This window comes from Cibotium barometz, chromosome 13 (assembly GCF_041138505.1).
Source record: "Cibotium barometz isolate CiBa-2024 chromosome 13, ASM4113850v1, whole genome shotgun sequence".
In the NCBI taxonomy this organism is placed as follows: Eukaryota; Viridiplantae; Streptophyta; class Polypodiopsida; order Cyatheales; family Cibotiaceae; genus Cibotium; species Cibotium barometz.
In genome coordinates, this window is record NC_141058.1 from 14,858,276 (window position 1) to 14,871,355 (window position 13,080).

The following is a 13,080-nucleotide window of genomic DNA, read 5'->3' on the forward strand; positions in this document are numbered from 1 at the left end:
TTGGAGGGGATGGAACACCTTTTTGATGCATCCGAGGTGCATTCTTGAGCCAAAACAAAATAAAAACAGCATGATTTAATTTACTACTATTATGAGGCATAAAAGAGGCTCAAATGGATGCAATTGACATATACACTTCTTAGCCATGATTGGCAATGTGTTGGGGAGAATTTCATGAAGTTTTGGAGGTCTCAAAGGCTTATATGATGCCCTTTTGGACAACTTTGGCAAAGAAGTGTGAAGTGATTCATGTTGATGCTTATGCAAACCATCCATGCTATGATTCTACTTTGAGCATGTTTCGAGGACGAAACATATTTAGGTGAGTATGGTTTGTAATGAAGCGGTGGACACGACTTGTACATATGAGGCCAAGGGCCAAGCATAAGTGTATTGGGCCAAAAGGCCAATTGTCATTGAGGTCCATAGGCTTGTGGGCCAAAGGCCAAGTGGAGGTTGTTATGGAAATGAGAATTATGGAATTAATTGTGAAATTATTTGATATTTTATGTGATATTTATAGTACGCTCATTTGCCACATGGCCGTTGACTGGCTACGCGCGAGAGCGTGGAGCAGTGGTCACATCGTGTTGGATGGATAAGCGAGATTTAATGTGTCTTGTGTTTTTGGTGAGCAGATCAGTGCACGGAGTAGCGTGGGTGCGATGGATTTTGGCCGATGCGCGACCGTTTTGATGTGCGATGATGGTCGCCCGCCCATAGTTTCATTTAATTGAATTGCTACAATTTTAATGTAAATAGACTAGCCTAGGGACCAAGTTACTTTTTGATATTAATGGCCCAAAGTGGAATGTTCCAAGCTATATTTGTGAGCACTTGCTTTTTGCTAATACATAACTACATGCATAAGGAAGTGTGCTCACTCATGCATGGGGGGAGATTGAACCAACTCTCTTTGTCGTGCATAGTTACTATATTTATCTCCTTCCTGTTGCTTTGCAAAGCTTGAAGCTATGGTTATGGAGGTGTGGACACTAATAAGTGTGTGTGAAATGGGGACCCATGATATATAGGCCAATGTGAATAGCTAATCACAATTAACTCATACTAATCAAAATTTACAAGCTAATCAAATTTCATGGCAATCTTTCCCTTCTTCCTACTCATGGATGGTGCTCCTACACCCATGTTGTCACTCCATGCTTTGAGTGGCTAACCCTAGTTCTTTGCACGTGTCAAGGTTCAATCAGTCTGAAATACCGCCCGATGGGTGGAAGTGGAGCTGGGGCAGTAGAAGGGATGCAAGGGAACCAAAGCAGACAATCATTGAAGATGATCCTATCTATCCGGAATGCACAGAACCCCATGCTTCCGCAGGCGACGTGGCGGTGGCTACGAAGACGAGAGCCAAGGCCAAGTATCTATATGCATGGCCTATCGAAGTGCAATTCAAAAGGGCTAATGAGAGAACGGGGCTAGGCCATGCTTCAATAAGCAATCGAAAAAGAGCCTACGAGCCCAGGTACAACCAACAACAACAAACAATTCAATTCATATCAAGGGCACCACTGCTCAGCCTGAAACCGGAGGAAGGAGCATGGAATCGAAAAGAGAGTCTAGATTTGAAAATTTTCAGAGCCCAGCAGGAAAAAGTGGGCTTCGTTGCACACAACGTCCACCGTGATCACTAGGTGTTGGTGACCAATCAACCCATCTGGCCACCGCCAAAGTTTTTCCCTTTAGTAACAAACTGATCATGTATCAAGTCTTCTTGTTTTGTAACAGCTTCTTGCAAATGGGTAGTACCCGAATGGATGTAAGGAGCAAAAGGGAAATTCCCCGAAGGAGTAGATGCCAAAGTCATGTATGCTTGAGAGTCTGAGCTAATATTCAAGAATGTCTCATGGGTTGGTCTCTCTCTCTTGTTGCTACTCAGTATTGCATGATTCTCACTTGCATGTTTATCTTTGTATTAACAACCTTCAGGAAGCATGAAGAATCTGAAAACTAGCCCATGTATAGTCATAGTCAACTCCCCTAAGCATGGGTAGAGTGGTAGCTCAACGCTCGACGTTAGCTTGTCACATTGGGCACAGTTGAGTTAGTCGTCGCTATGTAGGAGCTAACTAGGTGGTCCGGAACCACTAAAGTGTTGAGTCTTGACCAGACAACGTCATTACGTTTTTGGATGCCCGCCTAACCAATATGGCTCAATGTTAGAAAACAACCATCCTTTCCTGTAATTTTCACGAAGCCAATTGTAATTTTACTTAGCCTTGAATTTAAAGATTCAAAATTTATAAATTTTAGTTATAAAAGGTTAAGCTATTAATTTTTTTAATAAAAATCAGTTGAGCTTGAAGGTCATCCCTTTTTTGACAAGTTAGAAAAAAAATTATTTTTGACACTAGTACTATGGCTGCTCCACCGATATCTAGAGACTAGCGTTGCCTGGCTAACCTAGATGCTGCTCATCTGTCATTTTACCTCCTCGATAGCTCCATCCAATGGCCATGTGCAAAATGGCACTTTTGTAGTAGAGGTGCAACACATTCTCCCCCACTTACATTACAATGGTCAAGTGCCACATGGCACTTTTGCACTTAAGATACATCATACTCCCTCACTTGCATTGCAACTGTCCTCACCTACATGGTGTCCATATAAAGTGCCCTCTCGTAGAAGGAATTGTACAAGCAAAGATCATCCACGACACCCAAGATCCCGAACACTGCGAGACCAATTTGCATCCAATGAGAAGGCTCACATTTTGTCTCGTTGCATCAACTCAAAGACCTACAAAGAAACTTGAGGATGAATAACCCTCGCTTGATCTAATACTTTTTGTATATCCAACTGTCCATCAAGAAACACTAAAGGCCTCCAGATAGAGCACTCTAAATAATGGCATGTCAAAACTCCACTATCCACACTCCAACCAGTTCAAGTTGGTGCAAGCAGGTGTATTGTGATCAATCTGAGTCAATGCATTACTGGTTGGAGTGTGGATAGTGGGAGTTTTACCAGGCCATGCTCTTTCCATGTGCTACTGGAGGATACTTAGCGGCCTTTAGTGTTTTTGCATAAACGGTTGAACAAACAAAAAGTGTTGGATGTGCTAAATCTGGTGAGAGTTGGTTATTCGCGGGTGTCTATAGGTCCTTTTAATGATGCAGTGAGAACAGAATGTGAGCATTCACACTAGATGCAAAGTGGTCTTGCACTCTTTGGGATCTTGGGTACCATGGATGAGGTTTACTTGGATCATTTTTTTCTATGAGAGGGAACTTTATATAGACACCGTGCAACTAAGGACAAATGCAATGCAAGTGGGGGAAAATATGATGCACCTCTACTACAAAAAGTGCCACATGGCAGGCGAACAATGTTTGGAGCTGTCGAGCAAGTATAACAGACGAGCAACATCTAGGTCAACATTGTGCAAGCCATGCTAGCAACAACTATACTTATCAGACGAGCAACATCTAGGTCAACTATGTAGCCAACAACCATAATGGCCAACCACACGTGAAATAACATTGAATTTAATGGTTTAAATTCAAATTGGCTCGTAGGTTGAATTTGATTTTTCAATATATTAATAAAGAGGTAACATTACCTGGCATGATCTGAAACAATGTGAGGAAAAAAATTTAATGAACCACCTGACATGAATCCTTGTCACCATGGGTTGAAGAAGAAAATGTAATTTTCAACAAGCATTTTCTTCATAGTTTCATTCAAATATTACTATTTTTTGAAAAATATGAGGAAGCATTTTTCCTTCCTCTCAAATAAAAAAAGGGACAAAAAAAGGATATAGTGAATGTAGTTATAATACAAATGTAGATTAAGTTAATGCAATCGATGCAATTTGGCAAAGTTAGATCTTCCAAAAGCCTTAACACACCCAAACAACCACCAAACACACACCACATAGAGAGTATCTAAGTGAAGGCTTGGTTTTTGGCTCTATATTAGGGGAAGTTCAATTTCCAATATAGACCTACTAAGATTTATTGTAAAGATTTCAGCTTTGGTATTGCAAGCCTGGTTTCTCTCTAATATGTAAAAAGGTAATAGAGGAGGTATAGCCAATTTTTAGTTGCAAATATTTTAGGAAGATGCAATTACAAAATCAACGTCAACCACAATAATTAAGGACAAGATTTTCCAAGCCATCAGGTTCTATCAAAGGCATCATTATGATTCATGATTCAATGTGTACAAAGCAACACATTTGATGGATAACAAAGGATGAAAAGTATGAGGGAAAGCCTAAAAAAGTGTGAAGAAAATTCTGGGCAAACCAGCTTGCACCATACAAGGGAAAGATTCAACACCAACTAGCCCAATTTCAAACTCAATTGGCAAATAAGTGGAGTTAAAAATAGCACAAAGGTGTCAATGGGCTCTAGACCGAGTCGTCTAGCCCAAGCCATTCTACCCTACCCAAACAAATGGACCCAAGTTCAAACCCTGACACCCGTGGTGTGTGTGAGTGGTGCAATGCTCACATTGCATCCCTCAAAAGAGCCTTCCGAGGAAAAAAAAAATGCACAAAGGTCATAATTTCAACAAGGGTCAAAACTCGATAAGAGGGAGTGTCCTCAACAAATAAATAAATAAATAAGATTTTTAGGAGTTTGGACTCATGATTGAACGAGAGGTGCCACTTTCCAATTCTCAAGCTTCAACATATGTTTGGAGACCATAATGAATGGCAAAAACCAACAATGGAGATTTAGCAGACCATAGACTACAAGTTCACTATCAATGGAGATCTAGCAAACCATATTCTCATGGTTTACTCTAGTGGTTTTCACATGAGCTCTACCAACATAAGAACTTCCAACATTGTCAGAAGTTCAAGATCTCATGTTAGAAGGAGAATTGTGCATCCAATTAATATATCGAAGATTTGGAGTCAAGAAGTTGAATTTGAGTAAGAGCTTTCACCATTGTATACCCCCTGAAGACTTTACAAGAGAAGCAGGTTTTAAATTCATATTTATAAATCCCTTCACACGTTATGCACACGTGAGCATAGAACATAGTCCTTCGTCCAAATAAACAATAGACAATTTTGATGCATAAGATTCAACCAAGGAAAGCTGCAATTCCTTTAAAGATGGTTCCAAAGCCTCTAATTTAGTAGTAAGGGATGTTACTTGCATCATTAGTGACATGCAGCTACCAATTAGGGTTAAGTTCAGGTCAAGCCCACTACTAGTTAGGGTCAAGAGAAGGTTTTGTAGAGTCTCCACATTGTAACCTTAATGTAAAGGGGGGGGGGGGGGGGGGGGAAGAGGCTTTGGAAAGAATCCTATGATAAGACTTCCGCTGCTTTGCTCTTCTCATTCCATGTAGGTATCCTGTTTGGCGATTCAAAGAATCGCACTCCAATAAAAATTTAACTGTGCTACTTCATAAAGATAAACAGCACAAGATACCTCTACCCAATTTACAAGAGAGAATTTTTTGCTCACCTGTAGTATCTTTAAAGCTTCAGCATGTACATGATTAGTGATGCTACTTCACATTTTGCACTTTTGGGTTTCCCAAAGAACCTTCACTTGCTCTTGTGATTTGGGGAAAGAGCATGTTGCAGTTGAAACCAAGCAGCACCCTGCTGTCTTCAAGGTCCTCAACAGTTTAATAACGAGTATGATCAACTGCGGGTTGAAAACATACAAGCGCAAACAGATGTACAGTGCTTCCAAGTCCTTGGCTGCTTTTATGGAAAAAGGAAGACTCAAAGCACTCTTTTAACAATTACACCCCTCAATAGTCTCTGAGGAACAAGAAACAAAAAACCACTACAGAACTCCAAATCTAGTGATCCAAATCAACTTTTACCCTCATGATCTACGGCATTGCACAAACCAGACTTTACATACAAACCATCATGAGACCTAAGGAGCTGCACCAAGCCTCACTACAAAGCACAAGGCGCTCAAGTTTGAGAATACATGGACCCCCCATTGCCAAAGGACAGGCAACAAGGAACACAGGATTGCCACCATTCAAGCTTTATCTGAGTTCACAGTACTTGGTGGTGTTCACGCTTCACCCAAATTCCAATGTGAGCATAGCCTGTACTCAGGAGCACATTTTGTTTAAGCATTAGCAGCCAAATTCAAATGTAACGATAGCCTGTGTACTGATCCCCGTGCATGTTTTGTTTTAATTCTGAAGCACAGATTACATGTAAGGGTGTCGCAAAAAACTAGTAAAAAGAGCTTTCTGTTCATGCCAACTATTCCCTGTGTTGCTACGACCTCGACTTGGCGTTGACAACGGACTCCAATCTATCAAAATAAGCATCCCCTTACCTCCAAGGACTACTTAAGGGACGTAGACAAAATACAAAAACAGTATGCACATGTGCAAACACACATGCCTGCAAAAGTCAGGAATTTGGCTGCAACAAGTCTCTAATAATACTAACTCTTTAATTAAATAAAATAGCTTTACAAAAGTATACTTCATCCAGGTGGCCAGGTATAGTAAAACATTTAAACTAGATGTTTTTTTTTTCAGTGTAATATTTCACAGGCTAGAGACCTAGTTATGCTTTTTTTTTCCCCAGAGTGTTCACACTGTTGGGCACAGGTATCTATATCACCTGTAATATGGACCGACAACAAAGATTAGATTGGTTTGTCAGCAACTAGTAGTACCTGCAACAATGATTACACCACAAACCATTAAACAAAAAATACTGTAATAATTCACAAAGTGTTACCTTTGAGGGGAGTTGAAGACATTACCTGGCTTAGACCACGTGTAGACAGTGAAGGATAAAATTCTAGTTCTCTGTTGTCCAACCTTGCCTTTATATGATGTAAGTTTTTTTATCCATACAAACAAAACTGTAGTCCTGGCCAAGGCACAAAAATCTACAGTATCCACTTTATGACTGTCTTTTGCTGCTTTTATGCTTTGTAAGCCCATCACGATCTATAAACACTTGCATGTCTCTCCACAAAATTTTAGCACTAGCAGCTGAGGTATTAAAAACCTCCTTAAGATATCATCAAAAAAGCTTTCACTAAATCCATAAGGTAGGAAGATTATCCCTGATCTAGTGAGATTGACCAGGTGCTTTGCCCATGAATATATGTACAAAATATAATGCGTCTCTGCCAACCTCTGCCACAGAACCTAGGCCATCATTTCATATTCATTGATGCAGCAATCTCCCTTAGCTCCCTGGCAACTTCTGCAAATGCTGGTCTTTCTGCTGGATCGCCTGACCAGCATCGCTCCATTAGATTTCGCCAGTGAGGGTCGCACCAACTTGGTATGGACGGGCGCAAAGTATTATTTACAATGCCACCTACAAAGCATACATCCCGCCTCAATAAAAATCATAACAATGCAAGTATAAAGCTAGGAAACTAGAATGCATATATTTTTCTTCAGCCATTAAATTAGCATGCCCGCAGCCCGGCACGTGCATAAATAAAAGTACAGCCTTACCTATAATGGCTCCACAGTGCATATTAGCATATGGCTCTTCTCCGGTTAGAAGTTCCCACATGACTATTCCAAATGAGAAAACGTCAATCTGCACAAAATACGACACTCTTTTGATTAGTAAAGCTATGTGCTCAATCAAATTAAAACATAAGACATTTTCCTCTTACACTTGGGTCTACACACTTTTTCCGTCACCATGCTACAGTTGCCGCTTAATAATTCTGGTGCCATCCATGGAAGCGTTCCACGCACCCCACCTGATACTAGTGTTTGATGCTTTACTTTGGACAGTCCAAAATCACCAACCTAGAGGATAGTTAAAAAAGGAAGATCACATCAGGAAAGCAGAAAGGGACTAAGTCTATATACCTTGTCAACATCAACAGGCTTCATAAAAAATACTATAATAACACACACGATATTTGGGCAACTTAGGGTCACCTTGCAGATGGGACGATGGGCGTCTCTCATGTTCACGAGAAGATTCTCACATTTCAAATCAAAATGAACAATGTTTTTGCTATGTAGGTATTCCATTCCAAAGGCGGCATCCATGGCGATAAAAAGGCGTTTTCTGCGATCAATTGTCCTATATCAAGGGACAATTGATTCCTAAGAATAGTGTGGTTGTCCTTAAGCAGCATGCATTTTTTACAGCTCAAAACTTACATGAAAAAATAACACTACAACTACACCAGAAAATCCTTGAAGCACTCCCTTATAGATAACAACAATTGTATACCTGTCTTTTTTGTGTAAAACTTGCTTCAAAGAACCATTCACCATGTATTCCGTCACGGTTGCCAGGGTTCCCCCAGGTCCATCAGGCACTACCCCATAAAACGCAACAACATTAGGGTGATGCAATTGACCTAGTGTACATGCTTCCTTCCAAAAGTCAGAGATCTGCGCCAAAAAACCACAAAAAGATCAGACAATGGAACAGTAGACACCATCTAGACAACCAGCTACACTTCATTGCACAAGTGCATTTCAAATAATGCAGGCATTCCAGAAAGCTATATACCAGACGCTCTCGCTCTGAAGGCAGACCAGTGAAACAACTTGCTTTAATTCGCTTAATTGCAACATCTGAACCTCTCCATTTGCCATGGTAAACAGTTCCAAAAGTTCCAGAGCCAAGCTCTTTCAGATCTTCCAGATCAGAGTTCTTTATAATCTGGCACACACAAGGGCAGCCAACTGATGTCAGGAACATTTGTTTGTGGCTTCCAAACCCCACCCCCCATACCGTATAACTTGCCTAAAGCTCACCTGTAGGCCACGAGCTATTGCCTCTGCTTCAGCCTGTGAAAGAGCTGGCTCCTTGGTTTCCTCCATACATGAATTATCAATTTCTGAGTCCTTTTCCTGCATTCAGAAATATATTAAGAATGAACCAGGCTGTTTAACTAAATGCAGGAATTTGAACTTTGTGCTTGAAAAAGTAGCAGTAAGGCATCAAAGAGTGCAACCTACCTTATATTGTGTCTTGTCAACCAGACCACTCTGGACCATTTGTACCACTTCTGATTTTTCTTCCTCGACTCCTACTTTCAGCCAGCCATTAACTGTGCTAGCCTCTGTAACAGACCAGCCTTTGCCTTGCTCGATCACAGAAGGTAATAGTGAACTCAATCCCTTCTCCATCCCATCTTCACTCATCTGATTGTTCGGTACATGGTAAGAGAATGTTTCAGCCACCTTCTGATCAACATCCTTGTTCTCTTCCAGGAGTCCATCATTCGAGCAGGACTTCAAAACAGAGGAGATCATACCATCTGCCAATAACTCAGTAACGGACATATGTGATGCAAAAGATTCTTTGTCAATACTTGCTTCAGCTAAAGGAAGCATTGTCTTGCTTGGCGCAAAGGAAAAATCTGTTGTATTTGTGCTGGTCAAAGGGCTCTGGTCATATATGGGGGAGACTGGTGTAATTGGAGAGCCATCCAAGGTGGTCATAGTCAAGGTGGCTGTGGGGACTGCCTGCCCTAAATGTGAAGCAGTGGCTGTTGCAGCTACAGAACCCGAAGGAATCACATCAGGGCTCAGCAAATGTGCATCTCCATGTGCAGCAGACACCCTTACACCATCACACCCAGTATCGACAAATCCTGAAGATGAGGCAGGCAAAGGCTCGAGTGCCTCACCTGCAGCTCTTGTTGCAGCACTAGGCCTGCCATAATCCTCCCTCCAAAAGGATTCAGATGTGTGTGCACCACGATCATAGACATGTTTTCCCAAGGTCGTGCTAGTTTGAATACAGCTATTGGCCCCTTCCATCATAAACAATGAGCTAGAGGTAAAATTATTTCTTGACGTTTCTCTGCCCAAGGGAAAATCACCGGCTGCCTCCATTGATCTGCTTGAAGCTTGCCCATGCTGAGAGGAAAGCAAATCAACCCAAACTCCTGGCTCTAAAGATGCCATGCTCCATGAATCAGGCACTTCAGCAGATGTCTTTGGCGATGCAAGCGTTGGGTGCCATTTGGATCCCCCTTGTGCTAGGGTTGACAAAGGCTGAGAAACCAGCAGCTCTTCAGATACCAGAGGTCTAATCACAGAACCAGCAGGGATTGGAGGCTTTCTCAAATAAAGCATTCCATCCATAGGTGTTGCCATGATTCTTCTTGACTCAAAATCCCCAGGTACATGAGACAAACCTTCAATGCATTTTTCATCTGCAAACTCTCCTTTAATATCTTCATCCTTGTGAAGTGAAATTCTAGGAAAAGCTTTCCATGAAGCAGCAACCCTTCCACCATCCAATTGATATCCTTTTTGTTCCACGATCCACTCTGGCACCTGATCTTGCACATCTGGATAAGCAGAGTGGACCACTGATTGGCTTCTATTGTCATGGCAACTGCTACAAAGACATCGCTTATTTGTTTCATGCCGATCATGTGAAGGCACAAAGGCTTCATTATGTGCAGGGGAGTCACAGTACTGTGAAGCACGACTTCTTGCCTGACACTCCGCTGATTGACAGTCCCTAGGATGCCTCCCATGAAAATGCTGCCAAGGATTACCAATATGTGCTCTATGCTCTGCTTCAGCTGTTCCCATGAGATGACTGGACTGCTGCCACAATGATGAATCAGTACAGTAACTTGTATTATCACAAAACCTTGAAGCATTCCAAAATCCATGTTTTCTGATAGGCTGATCCCCAAAATGAGGTGGCCATCTATTGCATGCCTGATCACCAATGGACACAGTTATACCCCGATGAACCTGAGAATGCTGCAGACCACAAGAGCACTTTCCCTGGTAGTCATGAACTGCAACTCTGGGTGAAGAGGGACCTGACCCCAATTGGTATGGAGGTGCTGGAGCCATTCCATGCAGAATTTGAGAATGATTTTGCATAGATCCCTGCAAGAAAGGAGGCATTGCATGATGTTCAGTATTCCAGGAGCTACCATCATGCGCAGCCACAATATGATTTAGGTGATGATGAGGTGGTGGGTGATGTGGCTGATGGAAGGCTTGTGACTGGTTTTGTGACTGCTTATGCATGTCTTGAAGGCAATGTTCACCCCTCCCTGAATCGCCATCAATTTGCAAATGCCAGACTTGTTGCTGATGTTGTTGAGGAATGTGCTTATGCTGCTGAACAAACCTCTGATGTTCTACTTGGGACAAAAGAATATCACATGACTGCTGCATATCATGCCAGTACTCCATAGGCCCACCAGCACTTGTTCTGTGATCCATGTGTTGCTCAGATTGGCGTGCTAGCTTGGTTTGAGAATCTACACTACGCAAGCCAGGCCAATTTTCACCTCTTGAAACCGAGGGATCATTATGTGTAATCCTAGGTGAATCTGCCGCCACACGAAATTGCTGATCATGATGTTGATGATCATGGTGGCACTGATAATCATGATGAGATGTGCTGGAGGAACTACCTGATCCATCTTGGTCAAACTCCCCTTCAAACCCACGGGAATTGATGGTCACTTTGCTGAGGCTTTCATTTAAACTCTGGAGGGAAACATCACCTAAAACAGGCTGTTTGTGATATGCTGCTTGCCTAGAAGCCAAAGAGGGGGAGGAGGGGAACGAAGATGGTGCCGAAGGACCTTTTGAGTGAGTCATCACATTAGCCAGATCATGGAGGCCCATTCTTCCACTATTCTCGACATTATTAAGCACATTCACTTGCCGGCATCCATCTGCATCATCTTCCAGAAGACTACCATAAAGCTTCTCAGGGACCCCATTGATTGCATCAACATATCGCTGGTCTGACAAGATGCAACCATCTTCTACTTCCATTTTCAGCTCAGAAACCTCAACCTCTGCCAGAGAGGAGAAGAAAAAAAGCCGGAGCCGGGAAGCTGAGCTCCCGCCAGATTCAACTTTCTCATACTCCTCCATCATATTCTGCAAGTCATCATCTGTGGAGACAGAAACCAGGGCATCTAGGTCCTCATCCGGGAGCTGATACTTGAGTCCAAGGGGAGAACCATAAAACTGTGCCATCTTGGACATGAACTCAGAAAAGCTGATCCCCCTGGGCACAGCAACGATGCGGGTTTCACCTCCAACGTATCTGAGCTTTCCATTGATGGGGCGGGGCATGATTCTGCCTCCAAAGCTGCACATGAGCTTCACTCGCGAGGAGGAGGCCTCTTCAGCAGAGGGACGCTCACAATGGCATTCGGGCATAAAGACGGTGGGGTGGAGGTGGCGTTCCCTATCGGATGACAGAAGATCAACCTCTGCAGGTAACCTAGAAAGCGACTGGACCTGGTTTCCGGCAGGGTAGCAGAGATCTATGGACTGCTCATGAAGCATCTCTTTGTGCTCGTGATGATGGGAAGGTGCAACTTCAAAGGAGGTAGGATTTACCTCTGCGAGGGGAAGCTGCTGTTGGCTGAGCTCTGCAGGCCCGCGACCGATAAGCGGCTGGAGGCAGTTCTCCCTGTCCAGGTGAGAATCGGATTGACGGGAAAGCTTCGAGTAGTCGGAGTTGAGGCTGGAGAAGAGGGTATCGTCAGGATGGAAGGTGTCGATGGAGGAATCGGACCCTAAGCGATTCGACCATAGCTGCTCTTTCTGCTCCTTCTGGGATTCCAAAGCTTCCATCGCTGCGCTGTCCATGGCCAGATACTGCCTGCACAGGTTCCCTAGAGGCTGTTCGCCATGGGTTCCGCCGGAGCGAAAGCTCAACCGGTCGTGTTGAGCCACAGAAATCTTCATGGCGAAACCACGGGCGGAGGAGGTGGGGGTAGGGATAGGGAGAGAAAATCAAGAGAAAACTACCCCCAGCTGCCTGCTTGTACTCCTGCTGTTGCTGGCTATGGCAGGACTGCGAGCGGGACTGCTTCATCACGAAGAAGAAGAGGAAGGCGGAAGAAGGGTGGTCTTTAGAGGGAGGCGAAAAGAGCAAATTTAAAAAAATTGGGAAAATTTTAATTAAAATGACACCTATCTGGCGTGCGGTCACGCGGGCCGGCTAGCGTTGGGGCCTACGCTTTTGCATAATGCACGGCCACGTCGGCAAACGCCGAGCTCATAATTCCGTCTAAATATATTTCTATTTGTAACTAACCGGCGTAATAATGAAAGAAATTCTAGAATTATGGCGAAGCACGCCACGTGGGGACCCGTTGGCACGTA

At 43.1% G+C, this 13,080-nt stretch overlaps 1 protein-coding gene across 4 annotated transcripts; it reads right to left on the minus strand.

Moving 5' to 3' along the window:
* Positions 1 to 6,397: 6,397 nt before the first annotated feature.
* LOC147632399 (RAF-like serine/threonine-protein kinase PRAF) lies at positions 6,398 to 12,846 on the minus strand. Of its 4 annotated transcripts, none has more exons than XM_086807204.1 (9): positions 8,926 to 12,846; positions 8,722 to 8,817; positions 8,474 to 8,626; positions 8,189 to 8,352; positions 7,888 to 8,035; positions 7,630 to 7,752; positions 7,447 to 7,534; positions 6,735 to 7,303; positions 6,398 to 6,589 (listed from the first exon to the last, which is right to left on the minus strand). In XM_086807204.1, the coding sequence occupies exons 1-8, from the start codon at positions 12,658 to 12,660 to the stop codon at positions 7,137 to 7,139; spliced, it is 4,674 nt and encodes a 1,557-aa protein (XP_086663330.1). In that variant the 5' UTR covers positions 12,661 to 12,846; the 3' UTR covers positions 6,398 to 6,589; positions 6,735 to 7,136. The 4 variants fall into 4 exon arrangements, with proteins under 4 accessions (XP_086663330.1, XP_086663329.1, XP_086663332.1 ...); XM_086807203.1 differs by having other exon boundaries at positions 6,398 to 6,644; XM_086807206.1 differs by having other exon boundaries at positions 7,614 to 7,752; positions 8,926 to 12,827.
* Positions 12,847 to 13,080: the final 234 nt, after the last annotated feature.

What these genes read in the sequence shown, in the direction of transcription:
- LOC147632399 (XM_086807204.1), bottom strand. Translation starts at nt 12,660, where the DNA reads ATGAAGATTTCTGTGGCTCAACACGACCGGTTGAGCTTTCGCTCCGGC. An exon ending in CCCATCGTCCCATCTGCAAG is followed by an intron (nt 7,753 to 7,887) that starts GTGACCCTAAGT and finishes ACTATCCTCTAG; the next exon opens with GTTGGTGATTTTGGACTGTC. An exon ending in GCACTGTGGAGCCATTATAG is followed by an intron (nt 7,304 to 7,446) that starts GTAAGGCTGTAC and finishes TATGCTTTGTAG; the next exon opens with GTGGCATTGTAAATAATACT.